We start from the raw sequence: 16,019 nt of genomic DNA, 5'->3' as shown, positions 1-16,019 counted from the left end.
CTGACAGTTAGCGCTCTCTCTCTATCTCCAGACACATCACTGAATTTAGTTTCATTCAAAGCCGTTTTGTGCATCCCTTTGTTAACATCGAGTCTTCTTCAGTCATGCGCTTGACACACGGGGAGCGACTTCGCTCTCTCTCCATTCATTTCCTAAGGAACTTGTGCCATGAGGGGACGATTGCTTTTTCCTCCTTCGACCGGCAAGATTCGGGCCTGTGAAATTTCAAGCTTGTGCACATACAGTAGGCGTCTATAATTGTAGAGATGCAACACAAGAAAGTTGAAAAACGTTAACCTTTTGTCACTTCTATCGCTTTCGCATCCCATGTTTTGGGTTCACCCGGAATGGTGGAAAACTGTCGCCTCCGCTGTGGTTCGTCACTCCCCGTGTGTTGAGCCAATTAGTAACATCTTTCACATTAAAGCTTGTTGCCTGTTGGAGCTTTGTATGTTGCATTTGCTGATTGGAGAAACATCTGCTTTTCAGGTTTCTGGTTAGTCACCAAACAGCGTAGCTCAAACTCTGAATTGGCCAATTATGGTCGCCAGTTGATTTTTATGTATGAGACTACCCAATTTATTGAGGTTTAGCTTTCTTCTTCTGTTTTCTTTCTTTGCTTGCAAGAATCTACTTGCCCATTGGAGTCCCCTACATAAACAATGGACATTACTGTAATTAATACTGCTGGAAAATGGCAGGAGAAGAAGACTGATAGGAGAAGTACATTCTTCTTAGACTACATTTCATCCACATTTAAATTTTCCTTGACGTGATATTATCATGTCACCCAACTCTTGTTGGAAGGAGGTTGCATTTGAGATTTAAAGCCTAATTTTCACAACTGTGTGCCTCCCAACTGAGTGAAGGCTGTGGAGCTTCATGCAGTCAAGCTTTTTGACTCCGTGCCATGTGTTATTGTGCTTTACAAAGCGCTGTAGGAACTTCCCAGTTAACCCATTTCGCTTCAGAGACATCATAAAATCTTAAAACCTCTCCAAGCTGCTTACGTTTCTGCTCTGCTACTTCCTTTATCTCCTGATTTGCTTCTGCTGGTTCGAGAAGGCCTGTTAAGCATTCACAGTCAGACTTCGGTTATCAAACCACGTACCGATTATTTTCCACTACAGTGTACCGTATGCAGACTATGTGCGGCAGGGCATTGGTATGCAGTGGACACGCGTAGGGCGCAGCCTGTCAGAGCTGCAGTAGCGCCGCTGCCCTCTTGACTCACTTTGTTGAAAGGATTGCACCTGTCAGCGTGTAAACACCACGTTACCGCAGCCATGCATGCCCCGCACTGGTGCCATGCTCCGCAGCCTTCCAATTTTACAATTCCAGCGCGGCATAATGCGGTGACACGGCTTCGTTCCGCCGTGTCACCGCAGTTTATTCACCAGCTTTTGTGGCCATATTGCATCTTAGTTGTTTATGCACATTTGCTCAGGGCAAGCTGACCTTTCAGTCCGTCACAAAGGTAACAACCCTGAACTGGAGCCATCTAAGTAAATTTCACTGCGCATCAAATTATAGATTGTGCATATGATGATTTTATTAGGAAACATTCAGAGCTGGTGCCTTTAAATCGATTTTTTTTAATTTTGTTGCTTTGTTGGATGCTACAGTTAATCACTAGGTGCTCTTCAAGCTCTTAAAAAAAGTCAATATTGCTATTGTGTTTTTCCTGATAACAAGCTTCATCAGAAGTGACAAGTTGGTAACTTATTCCTGACATCAGAGGAGAATCTCAACGTACGTTATGCTTATGAGAATTTACAGATTACTGGGCCTATAAGATGTATTTTTTAAGTCCGTTTTGTGTGTAGTAAATAATAAATGTGAGCAAATTTACTACTATTTAGCTAAAACAACAGAAGACAGAATGCCGATTTCACATTCATAACCAGCTGCATTCGTCTGCCGTTTTTGCTGTTAGAGTCACAGTAGCGATAAACTCTGACCATGGAGTGATGACAAACTAAACCTCCTCTGGCTGGGGAGAAATTAATTGTGCTGCCTAGACTGTACCTTGTGGGTGAATGAGGCCCATATATCTCCGAGCCTGGACCCAGAATAGACACGGATAAGGCCCTGTGCAGTTCAGGAGATTAAGGAGTTCATGACTTTTCCAGCTGGGTCATTTATGTGTCAGGTGTCCTGTTCTGAACGAGTCAGCTATCTGTTTAGAAACGAGAAGGCGCGCCACTGTGTAATAAAAAAATGTAAAAAAAAAAATCCCTCCAATGAGCATGAATAGCTGTGACCTGATGCATGTATTGTACAGTGTAAGGAATGGGGGCAAGGACATACCTATTTTTGCCTATGTGTTTTTTAGAGATGTAACAGGATACCTAAGCCTGGGTTCGGTGTGTACCTCGGTTTTTGGGTCACAGTTTGGTATGGGTACGGTAGAACAGCAAAAAGAAAATGCCAAATGCTTTCACCGATTAATGGGAAATAAACTCTCAGAAACCACAACAGAAGAACAAATAACTCTTGCTTTTGAGGGGTTTTGTAGTAACAAGATGAATACAGAAACTCAAAATTCATGTCCTGATTCATTCACTTTAAAATGAAAAACATTTAAAGATTAACTTGTTGTAGTAAGATGTTGTTTTGTTGTGAGTATGTAGACTAGAAGCTAACAACTAGCCTAACAGACCTTTTGTTTTGGCTAACTTTGCCTTTTAAAACCACTAAAGCAAAAAAAAATTATATATTCGATGTAAATTATGCTATATTGGTGACATTAGTATGGTATTCAGTGAGTACTACTATGTGTTAGCAATTATTGAAGAAACTGTTTGTGTTTTCTGAGTGTAACAACATCTGTGCTGCTATTAAAAGTTAGCATCAGCTGTGACTCATTAGTCTGTCCGGCCAAGAAGAGAGTAATATTTTAGGTTTTATCTCAGGTCACACATCAAAAATGGTATGTTGTTATGCTTTTCGGATCTCATAGTTGTTTGTTGCACACGGGTATAAACATTTTAAGTTTGTATTGTTATGGGAGAAGTTTAAATTAAACAGAGGGGTCTGTCTAGCTAGCTGTTAGCCTACAATGGTTTTGAGGGTTTCTGCACTCCTTACTAAAGCCATTTACGCTCCATGTTTCTTTTTCTGCTAAAGCAAATTCTTAGTTTTTATTAACCATATTTAATAATCGTACAGTTTATTTTATAATAAATATGACCACAAATATGCAGCGATTTTTACTAAGAGCAGACTTTAGTGCACACAAAGGTTGTTTTTTTTAAAAAGAGTAACTAAGATCCTGTCTTTTCTTGCTTAAAATATAATCTTTTTTCTAGGCCAAGAAAGAAAAACCTCAACAATTGCTCAAAAATGATCAGCTAGGGTTTATCAAGATAGTCATGAGATGACGATTTGTTATAATATCCTGATTTAATGTGAACAATACAATATTCCACATTCTTAGTCATTCCTACCAGCCATTTTTGCATTAATTTGGAGTGGAGTGCTTAAAAAAACAACTTAATTGTGTCTCTTTATCTTACATTTGTACAGTGACGATTTGGTACATTGACATATATTGTGCACACATATTTTTGCAGAGCCTAACATAGTTTTATAGAGGTGGAGGAGAAAGAAAAGTCATGGTGTCGTTAAATATGACTCAAAGTCACATCCCTTATTGGTATTCTTTTGCCCTCCTGAAATCTCAGTCTGTCCCAGTGAACATCACCGTGTGTCCACACACAAAATGCACTTATAGAGGTCAGTCGGCACTTGACCCCTCTTTGTCATTTAGCACAAAAACATCATTCACACTCCTTTAACACAATTTTCCAAGAGAACCGAAGGGGGGAGGAGGGGGAGTTTGCTCGGTGTTTGCTCACAATTCTGGCTTTCTCTCTCTTGACGTGATGTACATGCCGTTTAGTGCTGATCTTAGAGTTGGTTTCAGTGATATTCAATTACCCACTTTCCCTCCACACTAATTTCCTCTAATCCTTCTTTTGAGCCACGTACTAACCCACTGTTCAGCCAATCAGCTTGACCTGTGTTGCCATCGTCGGGAGAATTCACATCTCAGACAGTAATACTAATGCAAACCCTTTAGATAGAGGGGGGAGGGAGTAAGGTTTGTGTATATAGGGGGTCACTGAGGTTAAAGTCAAGATTTAATGGGAAAATGGCTCCCGGGACACTTATTAGTGTTATGGGGGAGGTACAGGATTTTTTTTTTTTCCTTTTTGCCTTAGTGTCAGAACATGAAATGAACATGGAGGAAAGGGAGCAAGTGTGTGTTTTTGCCCTTCATCTTAAGGGACAGAAAGTGTTGATGGAGAATCCAAAGCAAAAAATGCTAACAGGACCTAAGCTGTCATCCTCACTCCTTCCTCCGAATGCTCTCTTAAGTGTCAGTGTGGGAATTATTAACCATATGTAAATTAAATCGTTTAGGCATAGACAAAAATCTTTTTCTGGTTGATATCTGCTTCTGGATTTATTTTAGGTTGGACATGACAATTCCAGTTTTAATCAATTCCAGTTTTTTTCCCCCCTTTGGACTAAATTCCATTAAAGAAAGAAGATGTGCTGCAGTTTCCTGATAAAATAGGCGTGAATCTAACAGAAAAGTAAGAAATTCTGAGTTTCACTTTAGCGTTTGTTGCTAAGCTATGCCCCAATTTTTTTATTAAAGTTAACAGAAGTGCATCAAGTTAGGTTTGATGGAAAATAGTGTGAGTTTGCAGTTATGATGCATTTTGTAAGTTTGAAAAAAAATAAAAAATCAGAGCTGATGAGAGAACATTTTTTTGCTATCTGTGCATTTGATGAATGTATCTCTCATAATAACACTTGCTTTTGGAAATTTAGGAGGACATCATACCTAACCCATACAAGAACAAGCAACGTTAAATCATATTATAAAGTACTTTGTTGACTACAACTGACTGAGGATGCGCCCTGTTAGCTGATTAGAGGATTCAGCATTGCTGATAACACTGGCCAGCTGTAGACACGCTATTACGACAAACAAATCGATAATATCTTATTAATTATCAATTTAGGTCAGCTGTCAGATCTAATTTGCTATTCACTGGCTCATCATTGTACAGAGCTGTAGGCACTGCAGGACAGTCTCTCACTTTAGCTAAATAACACAAAATAACCAAACGAGGAATTAGCCTGTGGCTAGAAAAGCTTTGTACAAAACAATGGCTGCTTTGCTTTTATCATGTAACATTGCTCACTGTGCTGTCTTGACTAAGTGTTGAGATCTTCTAGAAGTAAAACACCACAGCATTTCCAACCATGGACATTTCTGTCCTGTAAATCACTATTTAGCCACTGGCAGCATGTGACTTTGCCCAGAGAGATAATTAAAATATGAAGGTAACGGGTGGAAGCTTGGTAAGAGTTTGAGACTCTTATTTCGAAGCAAGAAAGGACGTAGGACTGTTGTGTTGATAGTCAACTAATAAACTTAAAATTCATTATTACAAAGCAATAGAGAGTTTTATTTATTTATTTTTTATCTGATGGTGACCAGTGTTTTGTTCCCCTCTGAGTTTCTGGAAAGTTCCTAATTTCCTTAATATTAATATTATTCATTTTTATAAAGGAATATGGCTACAAAACATGTTCAGTGAATGCACATTTCACTTCTGCCGAGGATCTTAGGAAATTTATTTCAGTAAAGAAAAAAAAATTTAAACAATTAAAAAAAAATGTAGTTTACATTGGATCTTTACCTATGATATACCTTTGTAACCCAACCTAGTTTTTGTGTTGTAAACAGTGGCTCAGGCTATGCAAGAGGATATACTGCCAGTAAATATTTTTTCAACCATTTCCAAAAAAAGCACATAAATCATTTTTGACATTGCAAATTTAAGCAAACATGCACATCTAGATAGAAATTATCCCCGTTTTATTATCTTTTGAGAAATTTCGCTTCCTCCCGCACACAAACGCCTGGGTTGAGTTATAACAACTAAAACTGTAAATCCTCCCAACGGTATGAATAATTTTGAGCTTAACCGTACACAGATCGCCTTTGGGAGCCAATTATTTTCTATTCCTAAAGCGGCCGATAACCAGAGCATGAAACTCTTCAGAAAAATGGCCACTTACAGGAATTGTGATAAGCCACAAAAAAAAAAGAAAGAAAGAAAGAAGAAAAAAAGAAAGGTGTCAGGAACTGTGCACACAAGCAGTTGTGAATGAATGGAAAAAGTGACTCAAACAAGCAGCTGTTGACTGCTTTCCAGTCATGTGCTGCTGCTGCTGCAGTGCCTCAAGTCTGTGGGTTTTTCCTCAGAATGATGCGTGAAATCAGTTGCCACAGTATATTTTTGGAGTGAAAAAGCTGCTGACTGATGCTTCATGTTGACATTATTCTATTAAGATAAGTGAGATGACGAGTGTCTTCAGCGAGAGGGGAGAGGGCAGCGGGTAGCGTTTTCGTCGGCGTCAGCTGAACCTCTCTCACCCTCCACCTCCCGTTTCCTGGTTACACGGCCGACAAAAGCTCCTACATGACATGGATGTGACCGGCCTGCGATATGTCATTATATATATTTATAAAAAAAAAAAGCTCCATCATGAGCGGTGTTCGCTCGTGGCGTTTAAGAGCAGAACGTAAACATCCAACTTTTGTATCGCAGCTGGCTCGCAACGTCACCGGGATCTGTAGTGAGACTGAAAGCCTCGGCAAATCAAATTTAGGTTTCAAGCTTTTAAATCCCCTCGCATCCATTCATGCTCATTAATTAATTCTCAACGAGATTCGAGCGGTGAGATGGCCAAACTGCCTTTGCTGTTTTTCACGAGCGCACATCCGCCAGAGGACATGATTTCATTATGCCCTGCAACACACACAGGGGCCATAAAAAGCTCCCAGCTTGTTGCTATGGAGCTTTGACTTGTGTCAAAGAATACTTAAGCAGAAACTGGGATGCTTATTATGGATATTGCAGAAACAGAGCACGGCCTCGTATCCAACGCAAGAGACGAGATAGCTCCCCTTACAGGACTGTTCTCTTATCGCCCGTGGTTGGGTTTGAAAATGAAATGTGCTGCAGGTGAGATTTTTTTTGGGGGGGGGTTCCTGCACACGTTTGTTCTTTCATTAACGCTCCCTACCTTTTCATTGGGTACATCTCAGTATGGGTTCTGCAGACTCCAGCTGGGACGTTAACGCTATTATCTAAATAAAATCCAAAATCTTCAGTTCCTCCTTGTGCACGAAGAAGGCTGAAGCCAAAAACGGGTCCGTTCACACCGTTGGCTGCGTTCGCATCGGATGGGGTGCGGTTTCTGTTCCGATGGCTTTTCTCGGATCACCGGCCAATAATTGTGGTTAAGGTTGTTTTGAGGTCTCCAAACATTGCTTGACGGGATGGTTTTGCATAAAGAGCTTGAGACCTGAAAAACCCCCAAAAAACAATCAGTCTCATATTGTGTAGCACAGGGTTAAAGGCGTTCGTTTCTAAATTGGAAAAGTTCCCCATTGTTTTGCCTCCATGACTTCACTAAAATCCTTGTCAGGTTTCTATAGTTCTCATATTAGTAACTCAGTTATTGGTCTTATGTTAATAAGCATGGAATGCTATGATATTCTCATGGTGTGATGCCCTTGAGTAAAAATACCATAGATACAAAGTATTTATACAAACATTTCAAACATTATTAATACTATTGCTAAAAGTAGCACTAGCATAAAGAAATTCCCGTGCACCACCGCCTATTTGCCGTTCAGTATTTCCTAATGGACGTAGCGTTGGAAGATTCTCGTTTTTAGCCATCTTTTTTCTAAAATACTCAAAAGAAAATGCAGCTTGGGAAGCTGAAATACTTAGATGCAATGCTGCTGGACATACTGTACACGTTAGCTTAGTGCCAAGATGGTTTCCACTGTGCGTACTAACACACACATTTTTTGAGAGGGTGTTTAACATTTTCAGATTCTAGCTATTCGAGGGGAAATCTTAATCTTAAATCTCACCTCCACCATATTATTATTACTATTATTATTATTATTTTCTTTTGGAATAATGTCTATTACTGTTATTTATTGTTCTTTTGTTTTTGCAAAAGTGCCCGCTGTCAACCAGTTTCATAGAAAATGATCTGCAAGACGTCAGATCTTGGAAAAGGATAAACAATGTCTGACATATTCTCTCTCTGATTATTGTGGCATTTTGCAAGACGAAATAAGTTTGGTCATCTTCACTTACATAAAACAGGAGATGCCTGGTCTGATTTAACTTTAGATGGTGAGAAAATAAAAGCCCATGTGTCTTTTTACTCGGTATAAAATTCTGGTTTCAGCTGTGTATGTGAATGTTCCAGCTTCCGTCAGAATTTTGATGTTTATCCAAGAAAAGGAAAGAAAAGTAAAATCAAGAAATCTCTTCAACATTAGATTCTACTTCCGACAGATTTGGTTCGTGCCAATAGTGCCTTCGCACGTCCACACTACCCACTCGGCCGTTCAGCTGGTGAGCCCCAGAGAGTCCCTCACGTCAAAGACAAGCTGCATGTGAAACAGTTAGAGGTTTGCCTCACGCTGCAACATCCCTTTTTAATGTGATCCCCCCCTCCACCCCCATTCTTCAGTCTTTGGCTCGGTGCAGATGACACGCTGTCTTTCATATTTGTTGCGCTCCGAGAAGCTGCTTCCCTCAGATAATACACCGGCGTCCTTTGGGACACTCCGGAGGCTCCGGGCAGACAAGATGTGCTTGTCTGATAAAAGCAAGTGATGTTTACAAGTGTAAACATTCAATAATATCCGCTTGACTTTTTGTTTGCTTATTCACGCTTATCTGGTGCCTCGGGGGGGGGGGGGGTCCTATCTGTCTGCTAAAGTGCAATTCAATTGTTTTTGGGAGGTATTTTACATTTATCATGAAAACGTTAACCACTCTACCCCCAAAGTAAAAAAAAATAAAAATAAAAATTCTGCTCCAGTGTATAATAAAATAGGCGTGGCTGCTTCCTGATTTGACACTTGCTGACTTATTTTCCTGCTAAACAGTCAAACCTAATCAGTTCTCTAAATATGGACACCTCAGCGTGAGCTCTCGCTTGAGAAACAGGAAATTGCCAATGAAATCTATTTCCTGGAAGACCTTTTTTTTCTCTCTCTTTTTTTCTTGCTAACGAACAATCCCGAGGAACTGTCATCAGAAGGAAGCTAATTGGAGAGTTCCCAGTGAGAGAAATTATGTCCAAAAAAAAGTCGATACGGGCTTAGATCTCTAAAGATTGTTGTGATGGCGCAGGAACAGAAAAAAATGGAGCTGCTTAGGAGGTGGGGGGATAATTCCTCTACTACGACTCCCTAAAAACCCCTCGGACTCTGAAAGTAGTCCCTAATCACATTTTGAAGCACCTAATTTGGAGCCAAACTGCTTCCACTTTTAATAAGATATTAAATGGAACTAATATCTGCATTAAAACAGCACGATGTGGCCAAAATTGTAAGTCCTTTCTATTATTCAGATGTGTTCTAGGTACAGTGGAGAGCCAGGAAAATGAACTGCTCCCCACAGAGCCATAGCCATCGAACCGCAGCTGATAAGCTGTAAGGCTTTACAGCGACATCCTCTCTCTTTGCTCCCCACAATACTCTGTTTTATTAGGGCGCAGTCTAAAACGGCTGCAGCAAAAGCAGAGACGTCAAGCAGAGGGGAAAACGCCACAAACACATTGTTGGTTGGTTACACCCAAAGATGAAGTCATCCGTCAAAGGCGATCCAGCAGAGGCAGCGAAGTGGAGCAAAAAAACACGACTCCCCTCAGACCAGTCCATCAGCAGAGGCGCACTTCTGGCCTTTTATTTTACGGGAAGTCGCAGACACGCGGCGTGTTGGCCAACTGCACACTGTTGCTACATTCCTGTTAACCCTGGCTGCAGCTCTAAAGAATGTGAATTAGCTCAGAGATCGTGGGTTTAGGCCATTGTGTGTGCTTGGCTTTAGTGCTGATGCTTCTGGTTTAACGTGGCCAGCTCTCAGCCGCGTTTAGAGTCAAAGTTTTAGGTTGCCAAGCGGCACCGGGAAGCATCTTTGCTGAGTTACCCTCTTTATGTTAGAGGTAGATATTATTTAGGTGTTAACAGCTTAGCACGTGTAAGCACAGCATTGTTTTTATTGCTTTTAGCTCAAAGCAATAAAAGCTTTGTAAACGAATCAGCTCAGTTGATTCTGTCCTTTTGTGTTTGATTATAAAACATTTACAGTCTCCTCCTCTCAAATATCTGACTACGTTATAACGAAACTGAACACTAATATCCTTGCAAGGCCTCCGATCTGATTGAAAAGAGGAAATATTGGATTTCTTTTACAGACTTATCTCATTTTCACCTTTTGCAATCAGTGTCAGACGTGTTTGTATTTCTAGTATTTGCAAGAACAGATTTTTTTCACAAGCTTTTTTACTGAGGAGAATTTCGAGAACCTAACGTTTTTGGCATTTCACATTGACCGCCTATACAGTGGCATAGTGCGGTGGGGAGATACTTATTGTGAAAAAGATGCTACTGTAATTTTTTGTGTTATTTTTAGCAATGCCTTTGAAACTGCACATAGTCAGAACAATCCAAACACCAGAGCTAATCTAAAAATTCACCTTATTACTTCATTTACATTAAACTGTTTGAACGGCAGATCAGCAAGTCAGTCTAAAAACTGTCAGCTGCTAAACAATTGGTCCATTACACAGTTGTAAACTTCACACTTCTTTTCTAAAACCAATAGAAATATTTCTAATGACAGACACAGATCAAGCTCATTTGCATCCATTGTTTTATGCTTTAAAACTTGAAATTGGGGTTATGCGTCAATCATTTGAATGTATTTAGACTTTTCTTATAGTACCACACCACTCCAGTGCCTTCATATGACGTTTTGTTTTATTTTTCTAATAAAACAAAATGCTCTCATGTTGGCTATAAACACTTAACCCAAGAGCTTTCAGAGGCACCGTCTTTTTACATTGTCTAATTAGACAGTCACACTGAAGCTCACAGGCAAAACTAGCAGAGCAGCTCCACCACATGTGAACACCCCTTAGAGAAGAAAGTGAGATATAATAGAATAATAATGGTCTAGATAATTTATTAATGCCGCGCAGCTCCTTTGTTGATTGGGAGCCACACAACAATTAATCGTTTTTTGTTTCTTTTTTTTCTTTTTCGTCCTCCAAATGCAGTTCCTGTGCCTGAAGAATATCCGGACGTTCCTGTTGGCGTGCAGCGACTCATTCGGAATGAAGAAGAGCGAACTGTTCGACGCCTTTGACCTTTTTGATGTCAGGAACTTTGGCAAGGTAAGGGAGGCACTTGCCGGCAGTCATACGGTGACATTTTGGCTTGGTTTTTGGTAAATGAAGGCGGCCTCCTTCCCCGCCGTGCACGCCAGCTGTCCCCAAAGATGCGCTGCATAAGACAAGCGAGCCTCTATGTGTGTGTGGAAGCAGAAAAGCAGCTTTAGCATTACTAATAGGTAAAAGAGCTCTCTTTTCACCGTGTAATTTCAGATTTGAATTTACAGTGAAAGTGTTGATGTGTAAAAACGTGCCGTCCATTAGGTCTGGGCGATAAATTAATTTGATCAGTTAATCAAAATTTTGATTTTTGGAAAATCTGGACTTTGTTTTTCCACCAATGCACTCCTGAGGTTTTCATAGTTCAGAGTGATGTCAGCAAGCCCAGATCCCACCATCTTGTTTGACAAGAGTTTTTAACAGCTTCTATTTATCTGGGCTTTCAGTTCAGGTCAACTCGACATTACAATGAAATAAATATAAGGGTCAGGCTGAGTTTCTTGTTTTAGAAAACAGAAATAAAGTCATGATGCTACAGGAGTATAGTCATAGCAAAAAGAGAATAAAGTCAAAATAATACAAAAGAGTCTAGCAGAATAAAGTCATAATATTTGGAGAACTAAGGAATAATTTTATGAAAACACCAACATGAAAAATAACAAAAAAAAATATTATTCAAGCTTTTTCTCCTCATCAAAACAACTTTTTCTTGTAATTCTAAGACATTCTACTGGTAAAATTTCATTTTTATTCTGCTTATGTTGTGACAATATCCTCATTATCAAAGACAAATTCTTGCAATCTGTCCCTAAAACTCCATCGTACAACTCCATGAAGGGAAGAAAGCCACTTTCTCAATATTTTCTGTCATTTGTAATTTCTTTTTTAGAAAAGAAAGGGAGAGAGAAAGTCAATTAAAGTCGGAAATGGTGTCTCATATGAAAAAAAAGAGTCTGATTTTATTTTTAAGCCACATCGCCCAGCACCACCTTATATGCTTGTTTAGCAAACACCAGTACGATACAATATCATAGCTATTCAATTGTGGCATTCGGCGTTTCCTACTTCTACCGGTAGACACTGGCCGAGGCCGTGTTGCAGCGTTCTTCCCACACCTGAGCTCTAATCCGAAAACTGAAAAAGCAACAGTGTGACCCAGCAGTTCAATCGCTTCCTCTCATTAAAGTGAAAATGCCCCAGCCTGCTGGCTTTACAAGGGTTTAAAAAGTGGGGCCTCTGGTTCATTACTTGTAAAAGGCTCTTATCCTTGATTTGCAGGGCTGAGAAAGTGTCTGTGGCTCTCCGACAGCCCTGATGCTGGCCACAAGAAGTTCCCCAGAGGTTTAATTAGAAATAGCAGCCTTTAGCTGACGATACCATGCTACAGGCTTCTCCGATGCGGATGGTCGGACACAACAGCTTTCTATAGCTTTAAATATCTATGTACATGTTAAATAGGATGGCATTCAGAAGGACTAAAGAACTTTGGGTTCGTTTTGTAGTGTTATTTTTCATCAAACACAGATTTCTTGTGTCTGTGTTTGAGACTATAGTTTGAAGGAAGACAGGAAGTAGTTCTTGTCCGTTTGGATGTTGAACGTGACGAATAAAGATGCCGTCAGCATGACAGACGACATTCAGCTACAAAAGCTTTCAATAAGCTCCTTATATGTTCACGTGGAAGCATTTTGGTTACTGGTTTTGGTAGAAATAAACAAAAACGTTGCAATATCGTGACTGGCTAACCATTAGCTTACCCTTAGCCACCAACATTTAGTTCGGAGCTCATTGTCAGCAGCGCACTGCTAATGGACTACAGTTGTGTGCCTCTTGTTCAAAATCTAAACTATGTTTAGTGGCCTAAACTGAACCTGCTAATTCTGTACTGAAGAGAGAATTGATATTTACAAAACCTTCAATCTATTTGTGAAGCACAGAAAGGCAAAGATTTAGCTGCACTGCTAGAGAATTGATGTAACTCAAATATCAGAGCAAAGACCTTATAAAAAATTTACTTTATCTCGCTCTATGTTCCCTGCACTTATAAAAATTCACACTCAAAGACGTGACAGGACTTCATGTGTCACAAAAATCCCCCTTTCCTTCCTCATGTTTATCCCCACTAACCAGCATCCATGTTTGACTTGCGAATCAAAGGACTAGGCTTGCTACTTCATATGCAGCCTATATTGGATAAGTTAAGCAAGTGCCACCTGAGCAAAGTGATTTTGCCTATATCAATTTATTTCTCCTGTTAAAAGAAACAAATTTAGCTAAAGCGGCTGCATGACTTGCGTATGCGTTAGTTACTCTTGTGTCACTGAACTTCCCCTTTTTTAGGGCAAATGTGCAAGTCAGGTGGCAACACTGTTCCAGCGAAAGGTTTATGAAAGACAGCAGCTTGTGTAAAGCAGGCCTGTGAAAGAGCTGCACCGTTTCGTTGTCGGCAACAGCACTCGTTGGCCAACATTGTGAAACCGTGTCTGCTTTTCAACTTTTCAGCTTTTCGGTTGGAACATGCTGAGCAGAACCAGGTTTTGTCAGTGTGGAAGACTCACACGTTAGCTAAAAATGTAAGATGACAAATTAGCCAATATCTAACACTAAACCTTTGGTTGGTGTAATTAAGGAAGCGCTATTTTTTATCACTCGTTAATAATGTAAAATGAGTAGATGGTTAAAAAAAATACAATTCTGGAAGGAATAAAGATGTGAAATGAGAAAGGCTCTAGACACAGACAGCAGCACTTTTTTTTTTTTTTATCTCCATTGGCGCACACGGCTGAATAGGCAGCTGAGAGAATTAAAGGCGTCTTTTTTCTTAATTCAGTCATTTATAATTAAAACATTTCTGGACCTCTGGCAAGTTTCTTTCTGCGTTTGCTGTGTTGCTGAGTGAGAATATGCAAATACGGATCTTTATCCTTGCTCTTGGGGAAAAGAACAAACAGAAAGTTGCTTTTCATTGCTTTACAGTTTTTTGCTCTTTGTAATGTTTTAGTCTTTCTATGTTTTTCCATTGGCATTCCTGCCCAAGTCTGGTGCTTTGTTTTCGAGAAGGTACCGGCTCGTCTCATGTGTTTCAATGCTTAATTTGAACAGAAAAATGAAAGCCTGCTAGCTTAGCCTAGCCGGAAAAACAATAGATTGAGGTTTTTAGTGAGTGAAACTACCTTCAGAAACGTTCTGTGGAAATAGTGTGCTTATTTAGCTCAATAAATAAAAGCTGCATTTAATGAGTAAGTAAGTTTATTTTGAAACCTTTTCTTTAGCTTAAGTCTTTTGAGTACGCTATCAAGCTAGCCACTCAGCACGGGGAGATGAGGTTTTCTCCTCCACCTCTTCTGTTCAGTTCTACGTAAAACCGATACAATTGTCATAAAGTACTTCACTTTTCACAGTTTGTCATGGAACAGCTACCAACTCAATTGTGTTTTTCTGAATTGTTAACGTGGCAGGCTGAGGAAAGCTAGCACATAGCTGTGAAACGTGAAATAAATGCTTTCAAAACATCTCGCAGAGCATCATCGAGACATGGCCGTCCACATAAGATGACACGGAGAATATTAAGTGTACAACTCAAAATTCTGACCTAAATACAGTTGAAAATCTTTGGAGATACTTGAACATTTCAGTTCCTTGAAGTGCCTGTTAAAAACCTAAAATACGTTCAGTCTGTGGTGACATTTAGCTCTACAAACTATTGACTCAGGGTGGATGAATACAAATGCACACCACACAATTGTATGTCACTTCTTAATAAATCATGTGAGAGTGATTTCTTTTTCAACGATGTGGTTTTCAGCGTCTCTGAGCCATTATACTCTGAACGATCAATTTTGAGTTTTGTACTGAACGGCAATTTCACTCGGCGGCTGCTGAGCACTTTGATGATTTGAAGTCAACACGTTGCCCAAAGTGAATGAAACATACCGAAATCATAGTGCCTGCTTGTTGGCAACGCTCGCTCGGCTGGTTCTGCACAGGCTAATGGAGAGAGGAGAGGAGGGGAATGGGCAAAGCTGCCATTCACCGTCACTCCTACTGCCATTCAGCGCCTTTTCCTCGGCTTTTTGTTTTAAAAATAGCTGCCGGACTGCTCTTGAATAAAACATAAGCAGCCCCTGTTTGTTTTAGTGTTTGTTTTATGGTCTTGATAGAGTCTGTGTAAGGAAATGCAATGTGAGGAAACAACTGCTCTGTTGGCTTCAGTGGTGACTGTGACTGTTTAATCTTAGAGTTATGACTTCTTCAATTTAGTTGTTAGAACGGAGCAACAGAAATAAATTTAAAAAAAGCGTGATTATTAATTAGGCTCAAAAAAAAAGTCAACCCTAGGGAAATGTAGCAGCCTTGGAGTGTTTCTGAGAGAAGCTGTGGGTGCAATACTCTGCATTTGGAGAACATCAAAACAGACTGAGCAGGTCTGAACTGTTGCCTCAGTGCAAAACATCTGGTTTGGACATCTGTTTTGTAGGTACCTGAGGGGTTCTGGGTTCTTTAGGGAGAAGAGAGAATTGGCTTTCAGAGGCCATGCAGATTTAGACCCACGCTAATCCACACCTGGCAGAAAGAGGATGTGTGGGAGAACATCATACATGTGGCGCAGACTATTTAGAGCCAATGAAAAGCCACATTAAGGTATTATTATCATGCATTTCTTAAGTCTGTGAAAGTATTTGGTTCCCATATTAAAAGTGATCTGCTCTCCAAGT

General features: G+C 39.9%; 1 protein-coding gene across 3 annotated transcripts in view; it reads left to right on the top strand.

Moving 5' to 3' along the window:
- The window catches only part of vav3 (vav guanine nucleotide exchange factor 3), a 100,267-nt gene that overhangs the window by 9,043 nt on the left and 75,205 nt on the right, over positions 1 to 16,019 (top strand). For all 3 annotated transcript variants that reach the window (XM_032551109.1, XM_032551108.1, XM_032551110.1), the window contains exon 2: positions 11,191 to 11,307. In XM_032551109.1, coding sequence (XP_032407000.1) covers positions 11,191 to 11,307 — 117 coding nt within the window. The remainder of the gene's footprint in view (positions 1 to 11,190; positions 11,308 to 16,019) is intronic.

The sequence above is a fragment of the Xiphophorus hellerii genome, chromosome 21 (assembly GCF_003331165.1).
Source record: "Xiphophorus hellerii strain 12219 chromosome 21, Xiphophorus_hellerii-4.1, whole genome shotgun sequence".
NCBI classification, from domain to species: domain Eukaryota; kingdom Metazoa; phylum Chordata; class Actinopteri; order Cyprinodontiformes; family Poeciliidae; genus Xiphophorus; species Xiphophorus hellerii.
The sequence above is the reverse complement of the archived record's forward strand: the minus strand, read 5'-3'. Positions and strand labels throughout refer to the sequence as shown.